At 42.0% G+C, this 13,934-nt stretch overlaps 1 protein-coding gene across 1 annotated transcript in view; it reads left to right on the top strand.

Annotated features, from left to right (window-relative positions):
* Positions 1-809: 809 nt before the first annotated feature.
* Positions 810-13,934, top strand: part of LOC112457999 (probable G-protein coupled receptor Mth-like 1) — a 123,921-nt gene continuing 110,796 nt past the window's right edge. Inside the window, exons 1-3 of the mRNA XM_025021368.1 lie at positions 810-1,748; positions 3,789-4,061; positions 7,089-7,324. Of these exons, the coding sequence (XP_024877136.1) occupies positions 1,213-1,748; positions 3,789-4,061; positions 7,089-7,324 (1,045 nt within the window). The 5' untranslated portion in view covers positions 810-1,212. The remainder of the gene's footprint in view (positions 1,749-3,788; positions 4,062-7,088; positions 7,325-13,934) is intronic.

The raw sequence follows: 13,934 nt of genomic DNA on the forward strand, positions 1-13,934 counted from the left end.
CTTAACGCTCACAACGCTCGCGATCATCATTCGTCATTGTCAAAATTTGACAAACAACAAGGATAAAATGATTCCACGAGCGTTGCGAGCATTAAGTGCACCCAATACCCATTCGAACAAAACCTTTATTGTAGGACATAGACAGTCAACTCTCTCGAGTTCTTATATACTATCGCTCGCATTTTAAATACGAGAAACGCCATCTAGCAGACGCCATCTACCGGATGATCCGACATTCGCATACATAGATCTTATAGATATGGACTGAGACAATACATAGCAGATGCCTGTCCGGAGTAAGTTAGAGAGAGAAACATACTTTTCAGTACTCCTCTTTCTTAAAGTCAGGATCGTCTCTCCTCGTGTGCAGAAGTGTGTGCCGCACACTCGGAAATAGCAAGAGGATTCGATAAAAGGATTTCGACAAAGTTAATGAAAAGTTCAAGACGAGTAGTCGAGTTTCTTCCCCCCCCCCCTCCCGCTCTCGATTCGCGTGCGACGTTCAGACCGTTCAGTTATACCAACTCGTCGTCGCAAACGGGATAGCGTCACGCGCGTTACCGTTGCACTTCCGGCTGCAGCGCGACCGCGGCGGGGACGCGGACACGTGGTCGCGGATTCTCGCCCCCCTTGGCCGGTGCCGTCGGTGTAACGCGAGCGAAGGTCGCCCGCCGTCGAAGAAAGGAGGAAGCCGCGCGCGCGGTCGCGGTGGTTGAATAAGCTAGGTCGAATAAGGGCGAGAGCGTGGCGCGCGGGTGCGCGCGCATACCGCAGTCACGCTGCCGCCGGTGAGTCGGAGTCGGGCCGCGTGGTCGGACAACTCGGACCGCGTCGTTCGTTAGTAACGCCGAAGCCTCCGGACGGGAGGGTCACGTGCGACGAGCGTCCTAGCGACGAACAACCGTCGTTTCCTCAGTTTAGTGTCTCATCCGACGCTGAATCGCCTTCCGAATTTTCGACTCTCCGCGTCTCCGGCCGCTTTCCCTCAATCGCTTCGGTGCGCGTCGCGAAATGACATTGATCTAATATCCGAGTGCCGGTACACGCGATCATTCTAATAAGTGTTCGAACACCGGAATCGTTTCTTTGTGATTTGCTATCGAAATATACTTGACACTCGTGTGAACTTGGTGACCGATCGAGAGCGCGCGTTTCGTTCGAGAACGGCGAGCGCGATCAGCGTGAACATAGCCACATATTTCTCGGAGAGTCATGGGAGCATTCGCGCGTTGCGTTCTCGCGCTCGTCGCGACGGCCGCGACGGTCGTCGTCTCGGAGCCGGACGACCTGGCCAAGTCAGACCAGCTGACGATCCTCAAGTGTTGCCGATACGGCGAGGAGCTGCGACGATCGGACGACGACGCGAGTAACGACGGATTGCCGCGCTGCGAGCCGACGTCGAACGAGTGGCAGCCGTTGATCTTCTCGCTGACGCGCCAAACGTTCTACGACGGCGGCAACCTGCCCGCCGACTGGCACGTCGTCGGCGGCCGACGGCCGGAATGCGACGACAGCTCGGAGCTGATCGACGTGCCCTACCGCAGGGCCAACCCGTTCATCCTCCTCGACAATGGAAACGCGGTGCTCGAGCTCAGTAACGCCGACTCCTTTTCCGCCAGTCATTACTGCGCCGATTCGAACGCCCTGCTCGTGTGCATGAAGAAATCGCCGGGCAATCAAGCCGCCGCGACCATGAGACCGCGGGTGCGACGTTGCTGCGGGGAGAACGCCAGTTTCCACGAACGCGGGTAAGTCTCCTCGCACCGAGTTCCTTTTAATGCGTAAAGGACAGTACAGAGGCAATAGGAACGGGGGCAGTAGGACAGGCAACAGAAGTAATCCCGTTTCAATTTGTCATAAAATAATAAAAACTGAAACACTGTGATTGGTCAAGTGACAGGCAATAGAGAATAGAAATTTAACGTGTCGGAAATTCTGTTCCTATTGCCTATTTCATATTCCATTGCGTTAATACACACTACACAGTTTTTTGTAAGATGTGATGATTTCCGTTGCCCGGCTTATTCTCTGTTCCTATTGCCTGCACCTTTGTATTGTAGTGATATGCTTAACTTTGTCGATCGGTCGGTTCAGTCGATCCGAATGACGGACAAGAAAATTAGGTTAGGTTAGGGTACAGGCAGTCAGGTTTAACGACAAGACCAGTGCAAAGTTCTTTAAAATTTTCCATTTATTATTTTGGACACTCACAAAAAAATAGTTGCTTGAAGGATGCACTGCGACGATCTGTTAAAATAACAAACATTGCCAATGAGCGGATAGGATTTTGATTGTTTTATTCATATCATTTTATTTTCATTTGAGGCAGGAAAATTAGAGGAATGTAAATGTTGTGGATTTAACACAAAAGAATTAGACATCAAATGAAACGAGCATTAATTATCAATTAACTATCAGTTAATGATGTCGATCAAAATTCCTTTTCTCACTTCCAAAAGTTGCAAGAAAATGAAATCAATCCAAACGTGATTCTGGAACTCAAAAACCAAAAGAAATATCTAATTGTAAATTAACTACAATAAATTCGACGCTCGATTCGACGTAAAATTTCCTGACTGTAAAATAATAAATAAAACCGATCCACGGTACATATATAAAATTCCATATTTATTGGAAACTGATTAAATGCATAAACAAATCCAATTTCAGATGATTATTTTAATATATTTATAAATGGACAAATCTCAAATAATTGGAGTTGGAATATGACAAATAAATATAAATAATAAGCGTTATGTGTGCACGTGTTACTAATGCTTTCTAAAATAGATTTTTATCTAATAGAATCGATAGCTTTTTATCCGGGTGTTATATGAAATAAATATTTAAGTTGACGACTTGCTTCTCTGATGAAACAGTAATGGATTTCGTAAGTCTTTGACTCAATCATTGAGTAGATAGCTACTTGTTTATTTACCGAGTACCGTTTGAGTGAAATGCGTTAGAGCGACCTTGACGTCTGCGAAACTCGTTCGGTTTTTATTCGAGAATGTTGATGTTGCTCGCGTGAGCTAGTTTCCTGGCGAGTTCTGGCGCGTGTATGTCAGTAAAATATATTATTAATCATTAACCATTCGACAATATCGTACTGTTTTTATAATAAAAATTAAATCATGTATCGAGGCATGACGTGCGGCTGCCAATGTTGAGAATGAAAAACGTTATTGTAACCTTTTTCAGGTGATTATTTAACCTTTTTAGATGATTAAAAATGACAAAAATATAAAAATATACGACGAAAATTTTCTACCAAGCCTATGAATTACTTGTGACTCACTAGAAATACCTAGACGGAAATCTTTCGAGATAAAACGCATCAAGTATGAAGCTCAGCGGACCTGTTCTGAGATATATCGGCATTGACAATAGATTTTTATCACGAAACTTTTCCAGGCGCATCATATTTAAGAGATTAGACGGAGAAAAAGGGCTCAGACACAATGACAAAAATAAGGAATAAGATAAAGGAATAAGGAATAAGGGAATGTCGCATCTCACTTCAGTACACGTACGTTAAAGTGAGATGCAACATGCCTTATTCCTAATTCCTTTATCTTCTTCCTTATTCCTCTCATTGTGACTCAGCCTAAAGGCGTTAAAGATTTAATTCGAGATTTAATTATTAAATTTAATATTTCGGTCTGTGTATGCAGAACGTTAAAGAAATAAGTATATATAAGACAAGAGAAAAAAGTTTATGACTGCTTTTACAATTTCTCAATTTAACAAACGACGTTGTAAGAAATATTATTTTTTTGTGTCAACAGAAATACCTGCGTATTCATAAAAGAGACTGCGGACGCACCACCTCTGCTACCAAATGCTTCGTCCGCCGTCGAGATCGTGGCTGGATTCCCGACCTGCCCGAAATCCGACAATTTTACGATCGTCGGAAACGCGATGGATGCTGCGTTGCAGCCCAACGGCAGCCTGGAGATAAACGGAGTCGTTTTACCCAGCGGTCAGTTCTGCGTCGAGAGGATTAAGGAACTCGATCAGGTCGCTAAAGTGTTCGCCTGTCCGGAACATGCTCCACAAAGGTCAGTACGAGTGACAATTGAAATCGAACGTCGTAGTTTATATTTTTGTTCTCGCTGCACTTATCTACGCCGCGTTACAAATGATTAAAAAATTCTTCGACGATAACCCGATATTAGACGTACGCGTAAATCGCAGGAAGTTGAATATCGATCCCTCAATTATGCAAAGCGAATCCTCTGTTCTTCTTATTTGCTCGATCATCGTTCATTCGTCCCGCGTAATGAAGAATGAAGTCGACTCGCGGTCGGTTCCGGCGGTCAACTCGTCCGACCCACTTTAAGGCACTCCGAGCACGATCCGACTTTTTGCCTCGTCAAGTATCGCCTGCTCCGATCTGAATTTATCGCACGGCTTAATTGCGCGTTCGACGTTAGGTGGCTGGAGCGAGGGATAAACGGTGCCGTTTCTATACGTACGTCGTTCTCGGGACGACCGACGCGTTGAGGAAACGTCCCGGCCGGGCCGCTTCATTGCTCTTGCTCCTCGCCAGGTATTTTCTAGGTCGCGTGTATCCGAGATCCCACGTCATCCGAGATTCCATTAAAACGTTCTCACAATCGCGTTTCCGCGCACCAGACCGATGAGCGATGTATAAACGCTTCTGCCCGTGGGTGTTGCGTAAGGCAAATGGCATTGTCATACCTACTTGCGAGGTTTTTTCTCTCTCGTTCCGTTATTTCTCAGAATTTTAATATAATTGAAGCAATTCTAATCTTTCTTTTCTAGAGTTGATCTTTTAAAAAAATAATCCCGTGAGATAATTGAATCTAATATCCAAAGATGTAGGAAAGTGCCAATATACATTTGTGTCACGTAAAAAGCGACATTTCAAAGTCATAATATTTCTCAATAGATCTCTGAGATGTTATCTAGAATTTTTCTATTTAGAAAGAAACGCGAAATTGTCACGAGCCTTTGTACAAGCGTTGTCAGAAGTTACGGCGAAATGCAGATATTTTTGCGTTATGTAACAATATCCAGCGTGCTAAACGTCAGGTGATTTACGGCATATGTCACGTAACGTAAGATAGGGTTAGAAGATCTTATTCGTCGAGACACGCGCGTCCCGCTAAGACGAAGGACGAACCGTGATGGATTGACGGGCAGACATGCAGGACATCGCTGATAGTAAGATCCAGAGAGTTTCCATTCGGTACAGAGACGTAATGTCAATGTCATGTAGTGCCGCGGTAGTACACACATATACAGCGAGAATTCCCGCTTACGTAGAATATGTCGCTAGCGGGGATAGTGTACCAACGAACCGTGTTTGTCTCCCGGATTCAAAGTGTCGCCGGCGCGGTATTTAGCGAAAATTGCCGGGTAGAATTTATGGCAAAAGTTTAATCGCCGTTAGGTGCATAAAGTAACATCGAAAATGCGATTACCGCCGCGCATTTGCGCCCGATGCAGGACCGATTTTGTAGAAAGTTACTCGGTTCGTATTCTATTTGCGCTTGTATGTGTATGTGCGTGTCAATACGGGTCAATTGACACACAGCATTTTGTTTCCCGTGAAAAATTTACTCGCCAACTACTTCAGCGAACGGCAATCAATGGAACAAAACGTGATCGGACGCGGTGGATTTTTTTTCCATTGTGAATGCTTTCCGCGAATAGAGTCGGCAGGTTATCGCGACTTTTCTCAAAATTGGATAAAATCAATCTTTGACTGTACGTGTGTTAAATGCACATATCGGACTTGATACGCGATGTAATCGAGATTTCAAATCAGAAGTTATCATTATTATTTTATGACAAGAAATAAAATGCAATTTTTTTGAAAAAGAGCTTTTTTTTAACTAATAAGTGATTTTATGCTATTATCATAAACATAAATATATCTATTTTTTGCAATAGTTATATCTTTATTATAGAATATGTAAATAACGTTTAATGATGCTCGTATATAGGTTTTTTATCCGACAAAAGTGTTTCCAGTAAATATTGAGTCAAATCTTTTGAGATCTTGGAAGTACTTTCCCGGCGACTTTCACTCGGCATGTGTGTGAGTGATTGATGCGAGTTAAAGCCGTAAACAATCCTGAAAACGGAAATCCGTTCGTCCTGAACGTCCTGAATGCGGTCGCATCATGATATTATTAGTCGCGATGAAAAATTGTTTCGTCCGAATCTTCCAGGAATCTTAATTAAAAACGGACGTAACGATCGCCGATAACGCGGTATTATTTCCGTTATAATCGATCGAATATCTGGCTCGCTGCCCACAGCTGGCAGTAAGCCAATCGGTCAATTGCCGATGTGACGCCGATAAAACTGCCCGAATTTAATTAATCCGCCAGCGCGAGAAATAACGAGAAATAGCGCCATAATTCGCCTTTTTCTTTCGCGACTTTTTGTCCGTAGGTAGTAGAAAATATCGACAGAACCGACACTGGAATTTGCATGTTAAATGTATGCTAACCTTCCTTTCCGTCGCCATGTAAAAAAAAAAAAAGATTTAAACTGGGGAAATAGAGAAAAGAGGAATTTATGGCAAAAGTACGTGCGTTATCGCAACGACAAATTATCATTACTTCTTTTTACATTAATTATTATTTATTTATCACAAGATATCGGTTAATAAATTATAAATTATTTGGATTTGAAATTTGTCGCTAATTGTTGCAGGTATAAATTTATACGTATTTATTTAGGCCTTCCATTAATGTATGAACACACAATAAACCGTAATATCATAGTAACTCAAATTAAATGACTGTTATTTGATACGTATGTTATATTGATCCATTGTCTGATGTACAATCAAACAATACGCATGAGGGTGACCGATTCTACGAATAAATATTTAAAATTCAAAGCGCAAAACAGAACAATTTTTTGTATTTTGCCGATTACATGGTCGGCTCATTAAATTTCATGATTTTTAGATGGAACTTTTAAATTGTTGTGCGTCGAGCTTTTTACGTCGAACAGATTTAGATGAAAACTAGTCAAATTATCTAATCTACTCAAATTTAGATAAAGACTATCCAAAGTGCCTAATCTATTCAAAATTTTTTCAGGCCTGTGGTGAAAGCAACGGACATCAGATTCACCTTGTATCCCGTGGGCTTCATCATTAGCGCCGTCTTCCTGGCCGCTACTCTGGCGGCCGGTTGGTTACTACCAGCCTCTCATCACGTTCTGCACTGGCGTTGCCAGACCCATCATGTCGCCTGCCTGATGATGGGCGATATTCTCATGGCCATCATTCAGCTCGCCGGAGATTCCCTTCATGGTGCAAGTTGCAAGGCGCTCGGTGAGTCTTCATTATTACCTTGTTAATTTTTTCACCGCCAAATTCTTTTCAAAGTGTATTGAAGACATAATCATAATCATCGGCAAATTGATTCTCATAAGATGTATTTTTAAATTTTGATTAACTTTTTCGTTTAACTGTTTCGTTTAACTAAATGATCAAACCGTGAATTTAGTTGGCTCGACGCCGTAAATTATCAGAACGAATCCACTGATCGATCTTTAAAATCGCGATTCTGCAACACCGCCCGAAGGCTGGCTCTCTCCATTAGCGATATGAATTTTCGCGTTATACACATGCCATCCGTGTCGATGTGCGTGTGTACAAAGTAAAAGTTAATTGAACCCGCGGCACGCCGTCAGACATGTTTACACTGTTATTTATCTTCTCGTCCGTTGAATATTTTTGCCATTTATCTCGAACTTCTTCCCGCTCCCCTCCCCGACCTTCCCTTCGCGATACGCAGTGTCTCCCATGAAAACATCAAGGAGACCCTCACCGTGACTTTGGCTTTGACCGAGAATTCCAATGTCGCTCAGACGTTAGGCGCCCATTTAAGGAGAAAACGCGCCGCTGCCGTAACGTCGTCTTGAATGAGAGACGAGAGAGTAAATCAAAGCCTCGTTGCCTTTTCAAGACGTTGCGCGTTGTATGCCACGTTATATATGTCGATCCGAGAGACGGGACGTGAAAGAGGATTTTACGAGGGGATTTTTAGAAACGTTTTAATTATTAATCTATTATCAACAATGTAGACATGTAATTAAGATATACCATTATGTAGATATACAATTAATTTGTATATTATTAGTAATAGATATATTTTTCTCTAACATATCTCTGACTCAGGAGCACTTGCAAGCCGATCAATTAAAAACTAAAAAAATTTAAATATAGAAGAAAATGCTATTTACGAATCTTGGTAGCCTAATAATATTTTTGTATTCCCAAGTACACACATATTTCCAACCAAGTAAACTACGCGTTGATTGGTTGTCGACTTTAAAATATAGCTTTCGTTGAAACAATAAAATCCCCCTCCCCTCCTACTTAAATCGATAACCGATTTACTTTGATGCTAATACGAGCATTTTTTTATCTTGTTTCGCGTTTACATATCTTTCAATCTCTTGATATTGTCGTATTTCTTCGCTTACCAAGTGACTCGGGGAACCCACTCAACTCGCGTTTTTTCGTGCGTCGCGCGAGAATGCTGTATCCATAATCTCCGGACCAGCGGCGACATCGGAGGAAAGAAACCGTCGCCGTGATATTTTCGATGTTTACTTATTTTGATAAACGAATTACGGAAAGTTTTACTTGTGTATAAAATAAGCAAGATGATAAGGCGCAACTTGAAAGATAAAAGTTTTGAAATAGACGATTTCGATATTTATTTAAACTATGATTAACATTCTGTCTCAAAATTTTTTATCACCACATGTTTCAGTGGTCGAATTGATAAAAGATGTCACGAGTTGAGAGAAATTCGAACTCTGATTGATATTTTAAGGCAATAAATTCCTTATAATAATTTGAATAGGATGCTCTTATTAGCATCAAAGTAAATCGATTATCGATTTATGTAGGAGGAGAGGGGGATTTTACTGTTTTAACGAAAGCTATATTTTAAAGTCGACAACCAATAAACGCGTAATTTACTTGGTTAGAAATATGTGTGTACTTGGAAATACAAAAATATTATTAGGCTATCAAGATTCGTAAATAGCATTTTCTTCTATATTTAAAATTTTTTAGTTTTTGCTTTTGCATAATTTCTCATACTTACATTATTCAACTGATTAGAGGTTAAACTCAAGCGAATTATAAAACTTACTTATGTTATACTTTTTGCGTGGATTATAGATACGTGTTTAATAAAAGTGATTCGACATTTATAATATTCACGATATTCTTCAAATGTATTAAGAAACGACAACTTTATTGGCGAGAGGACTCATTTAATAAGACATGTGTTCTCATATGCGTGCGCGTGAGAGACGATAAACTTGTATTTGGCTAAATCCCAGAGAAATTACTTCTGCCGGCAGTTAGCCGGTGTAGTAAGTAAAATGCAGTGTCCATTCGACGAAACGTGGACTAACGATTCCTGGTTACAGGACCAACCCCATCCCGACCGCCGTCTCGCTTGAGAATCCAATATTCGAAAATTCAATATTGTACGGTTAGACCTATCTATGGATTCTACGGAGTACGTAACGCGCGTACTCCCGGATATTGCCCAATATTAGAAAAAGCAGACTGCGTCGAGGACTATACGGGAACGATCCGTCTCGTCGCCGTCGGAGGATCCGCGAGGACGGTCGACGTTGATCTCGCCCCTTACTTATGTCGCGACGCGAGGGTCGAAAACAGACCGGCGGCGGCGTCTCTTCTTCTCCGTCGCACGCGCGCACTCATGCAACGCCCTTTCGCATCTCTCCAATAAGTTCGGAAGGATGATGAAGCGCTGAGAATCTGAGCGGAAAAAGCCGGCTACGCTCGCTCGTTTCTTTCGCTGACTTTCCGGCGCGCAAATATAGGCGCGCACACGCCGAATGCGGCGAACCGGCACGAAAAAGGGGAGACGAAAAGGCAACTACGTTCTACGTACAGGGTGGTTTAGTAATTGCCAGCGAGAGATAAGTGATACTTCTTGTTGCGGAGTAAATCGATCCGAGAATAATTATCTCCTGTTAATGGCTGCGTTAGGGTATCTGTGGTCGCAGCTCAATGCGTATGCGATCATATGTTTACTTTCGAACTAAATGGTGTCTCTTTTCCATCGATAAGTAACGAAAATAAAACAGACCGTGCTTGACAGAAGTGAAATCGTAGCTGAGTTTCCATTTATCGTTACGATATTATTATCAAATCAAGTCGGATAACAATATTTTTACCGGATTTTCATTTATATTTATTTCACAGATAAGATATCCAAGAGTCTTTTTCTGTTTCTTTCCTGACTATAATTTTAGTTGTAATATAATAACGCAAGATATTAATTAATCTACACATAGAACCAATTAAATTTGAAATACCGACGTCTGTCTGATATTACATGCACATTAAATTATAATTATAAAAAGTTTAGAATCAAAGTTTTAAAAAAATATTGCAAATCAACTTGTCCTACGATAAGAAGTTATGATATTTCTCTTAATTGGTACTGTCAAAATTGGATAAGGATTCTCAGATAAACATTGCAAATTTCTTTTCAGTTTGATCTTATCGATGATATTTTCGTGCTGTAGCATTTTTGTAACATTTTTTCCCGAGAGCCCATCCAATTACGGAAGCACCCCTAATACGCGACGTCGGCCGTTTGGAATGCGTCCATTTTACCGAAACGAATCCGACCGTAGTCGCGCGACGGAGTTTCCGGAACTCGCGCTAAAACAACGAGACCGAGGAAGAAGCGTCGCGACGCCGCCTGGTACATCGCGGCAGACGTGGTTCAGACAATCAGTAACATTCTCGGCCGCGTTTCTTTTCTCTTTCCTCCTCTTTCCTCTCTGCTTGGCCCGCGTCCTTACCTCTAGTTGTTTGCGCGTGTTTATGTCGAGTTTTTATCCCCCTACTCCTCAAGGGGAGGGGTAGAGACGTTGTCCGTTTTTCGTATTTACCCTTGTTTGTCCGTTCCGCTACGCGCAAGACATTGAGACATGGAAGCAAGAAGCTGGAGACGTCCGCTCGCGAGGTTTTTGCTTCTGCGAACGCGGACGATACGCGGAGTCTCTTGAAGGTGGCCAGATTTTTAAATTGCAAAAAGGAACAGTGATGTTTCCTCGATTTTCCTGTTCGCCGTCTGAGAGACATCTCTCAAAGGAGACAATGTGATGACAAATTTGGAAGAACTTTTATGCACGGAGTATACGCGCGAAGAACTGAAATTCGTTGTAAATCTGTTTCTCGTCACACCTATCATTTTCTTTATGCTGCTTTTTCGCAACGTCTACTCAAGTCACCTACCCATTTTTGCCTTGACGCTTTTCTTGCCGACTGCGAGCCGGAATCCCTTTTTGATTGACGTAAAATTGCGATGAAACGTAAAAAGGTGAAGAGGGCGTGAAGCCTACTTCTTCCAGGCGTCCTATCAATCTTTCGAAATCCTCGCGTCTCGAAGCTTCAAACTTACAACATACTTTTTTTATTTAACGTTTCGATCCACTTTTCTCCCCGTCTAATCCTCAATCGATGACTTTCGGTGTAATATCTCATTTCTAATCGCCTTAATATGTCCGCTTCTTCGAGTGTTTACGCGCGACAATAATAAATCCTGGACCCTCATCGCGATGTCACTTTCGAAGTTTTCAAGAAGATTCTCATTCAACATTTACTAACAATTAACAGCATCCGAATACATTCGCTATATAAATATCGATATTAGTAAACGAAAATTTGCTTGGGGGACGATAAGATGGAATATTGCAGTTCGATATGAATACCGCCGCCGCAATGATACTCGGAAGATCTCTAGAAAATTTCGCAGTTTCCTAATCGCGAGGGATGAACGTAACGATGATATTGCGGGGAGACAATCTTGCGACGTATATATTCATACTCATGGTAATGACGATAGTAGTCATAAATTGTCGTCGACCGTGACAGTGCCAAGCTCATTTACTATTACGACGATAATAAATTGGTGGACGACTCGGAGGATCTATACCTTGCCATTATTGCTGCGCTTATAGTAGCACTTCCCTGGCAGTCAATTATATATATATATATATATATATATATATATATATATCTATATATATATTTATCGCTCCGTAAGTTGATATCCTACGAAGTGATATTCTCGCATCTAAATAAGCGAGAGAGAGAGAGAGAGAGAGAGAGAGAGAGAAGGGGGGGAGGGAGAGCGTGCGAGCTGCTGTCTCGATTCGTTTATTTTCTTTGTCCGTTTATTTTCTCTTCCAGTGATGCTCTTAATTTCTCGAAAGAAGTAGGACATTTCTCGCGATCTAAATAGGTGACCTAATATACAACATTACGCTGAAAAAATCTATTCCTATAGATTAAAATCAATGGAAGGTTCTTTTACCATTATAAAAAAAAAAAACTGCGATATATTTTATATTTCGCGGAACTGTGTGTATTGCATCAAATAACGTAAATATTTGCGAGTTTAGTGTATTTTTATTATTTATTTTTTGAAATTTTATAAATGACGTATACAAATATAATCCGCGAATAAAATAAATCGAATAAAAGCAACAGAAATTGGACGGCTATATGGAAGACATATATAACTAACCGAGTGAGTTATCTCGTCACGCACGTGACTTTAACTATTAAAGTATGCACAGATGAAATAACATGACGTTCAGTTTCATTTTGAATGATTTGCAAACTTAATGAAATCCATTCGCCGCGTGTTGAAATACACTAATATTAATAACATCTCTCGCGACATACGTGAGTACAGCTGTACCCGGAAATGGAGAGCTCGCGGCTCGAGCACGGACGCAAAACATTTTTCGCGGCAATATGTCCGATTAAACTCACATGACAGCGTCGCGGCAATAATTCACGTGGCCCCGTTTTCCCTTTCCCCCCCTTCCATCGTCGCTTTTCCCGCCGTTTTCCCGCCGCTCTTTTTCGGTAACGTTTTTAAGGCCCGTGGCGTGGCTAATAGGAAAAGATTGTGTCTCGCTAGGGTGGCCGCAGCGTCCCGACGTCGCGTCGTTCTCGCGCTCGATTTATCATCGTGACGTTGTGAGAGATCCTGCTTCGCGAGGGGAAAATTCTCTTGCCATTCCTTCACCGCTCATCGCCACGATAAGTCTCATTTCGTGAAATTAAGACAACTCGTATAGTTTTGCATCTCACGACTCGCGATTAAGGATCGCGCATTATTCTACTCGATACAAATCCTCCGGCTCGATGACGATTCCACTTCATCGTATAACGACGACTGGGAAAATTCGTCTGACAAACCTATTTTTCTTCTCCACCTTCTCATAAATATTTATCGCGAATAAGATAGAACATTTTTCGCCGCAACAATGGCAATGAATACAACTAAACACTACATTAATACGGGATGCCTGTACCAAGAAACTGAGATCGCATGAGTTTCACTGTGTAAATAAATAACAAACCTTTCGTTATTGCTCTAATTGTGGTTATAATTACAATAATGATACATCCTTACATTTACTTATATACGAGACCTAATTGTCTCGAGTCTTTTACGAGGTCGCAAATTAAACAGCAACGTATGATGTTGCGCATTTGAGAGGCATATTTTTAGAATCCCGCTTTGCTGACTGTCGCGACTCTCTGAAGTGAACAGACTGGTTCTTTACACGCGCGCGATTTTCGAGTGATTGTCCTTCCTTTTGAGGGGCGAGCTCTTCAATTATCCGTCACGCAGCGGAGTGCGACGCGACGCGACGCAACGCAGCCGAGCCGCGGGATGAGATTCCAGTTCGGTGGGGTTCAGCAGCGTGTTGCGTTCTCGAGTATCAGTCTATGTCGTTTCTCCCGCTCGTCTCTCTGCCCGCCACTCTCCGCTCTCCGAGAGCGGACCGAGAAAATTTGAAATAAAAAGCCGGAGAAACCGCATGGTGGACCCTTGGCGAAATTTATTCACCGC

The sequence above is a fragment of the Temnothorax curvispinosus genome, unplaced genomic scaffold (genome assembly GCF_003070985.1).
Source record: "Temnothorax curvispinosus isolate PA1 unplaced genomic scaffold, ASM307098v1 QBEX01008587.1, whole genome shotgun sequence".
NCBI lineage: Eukaryota > Metazoa > Arthropoda > Insecta > Hymenoptera > Formicidae > Temnothorax > Temnothorax curvispinosus.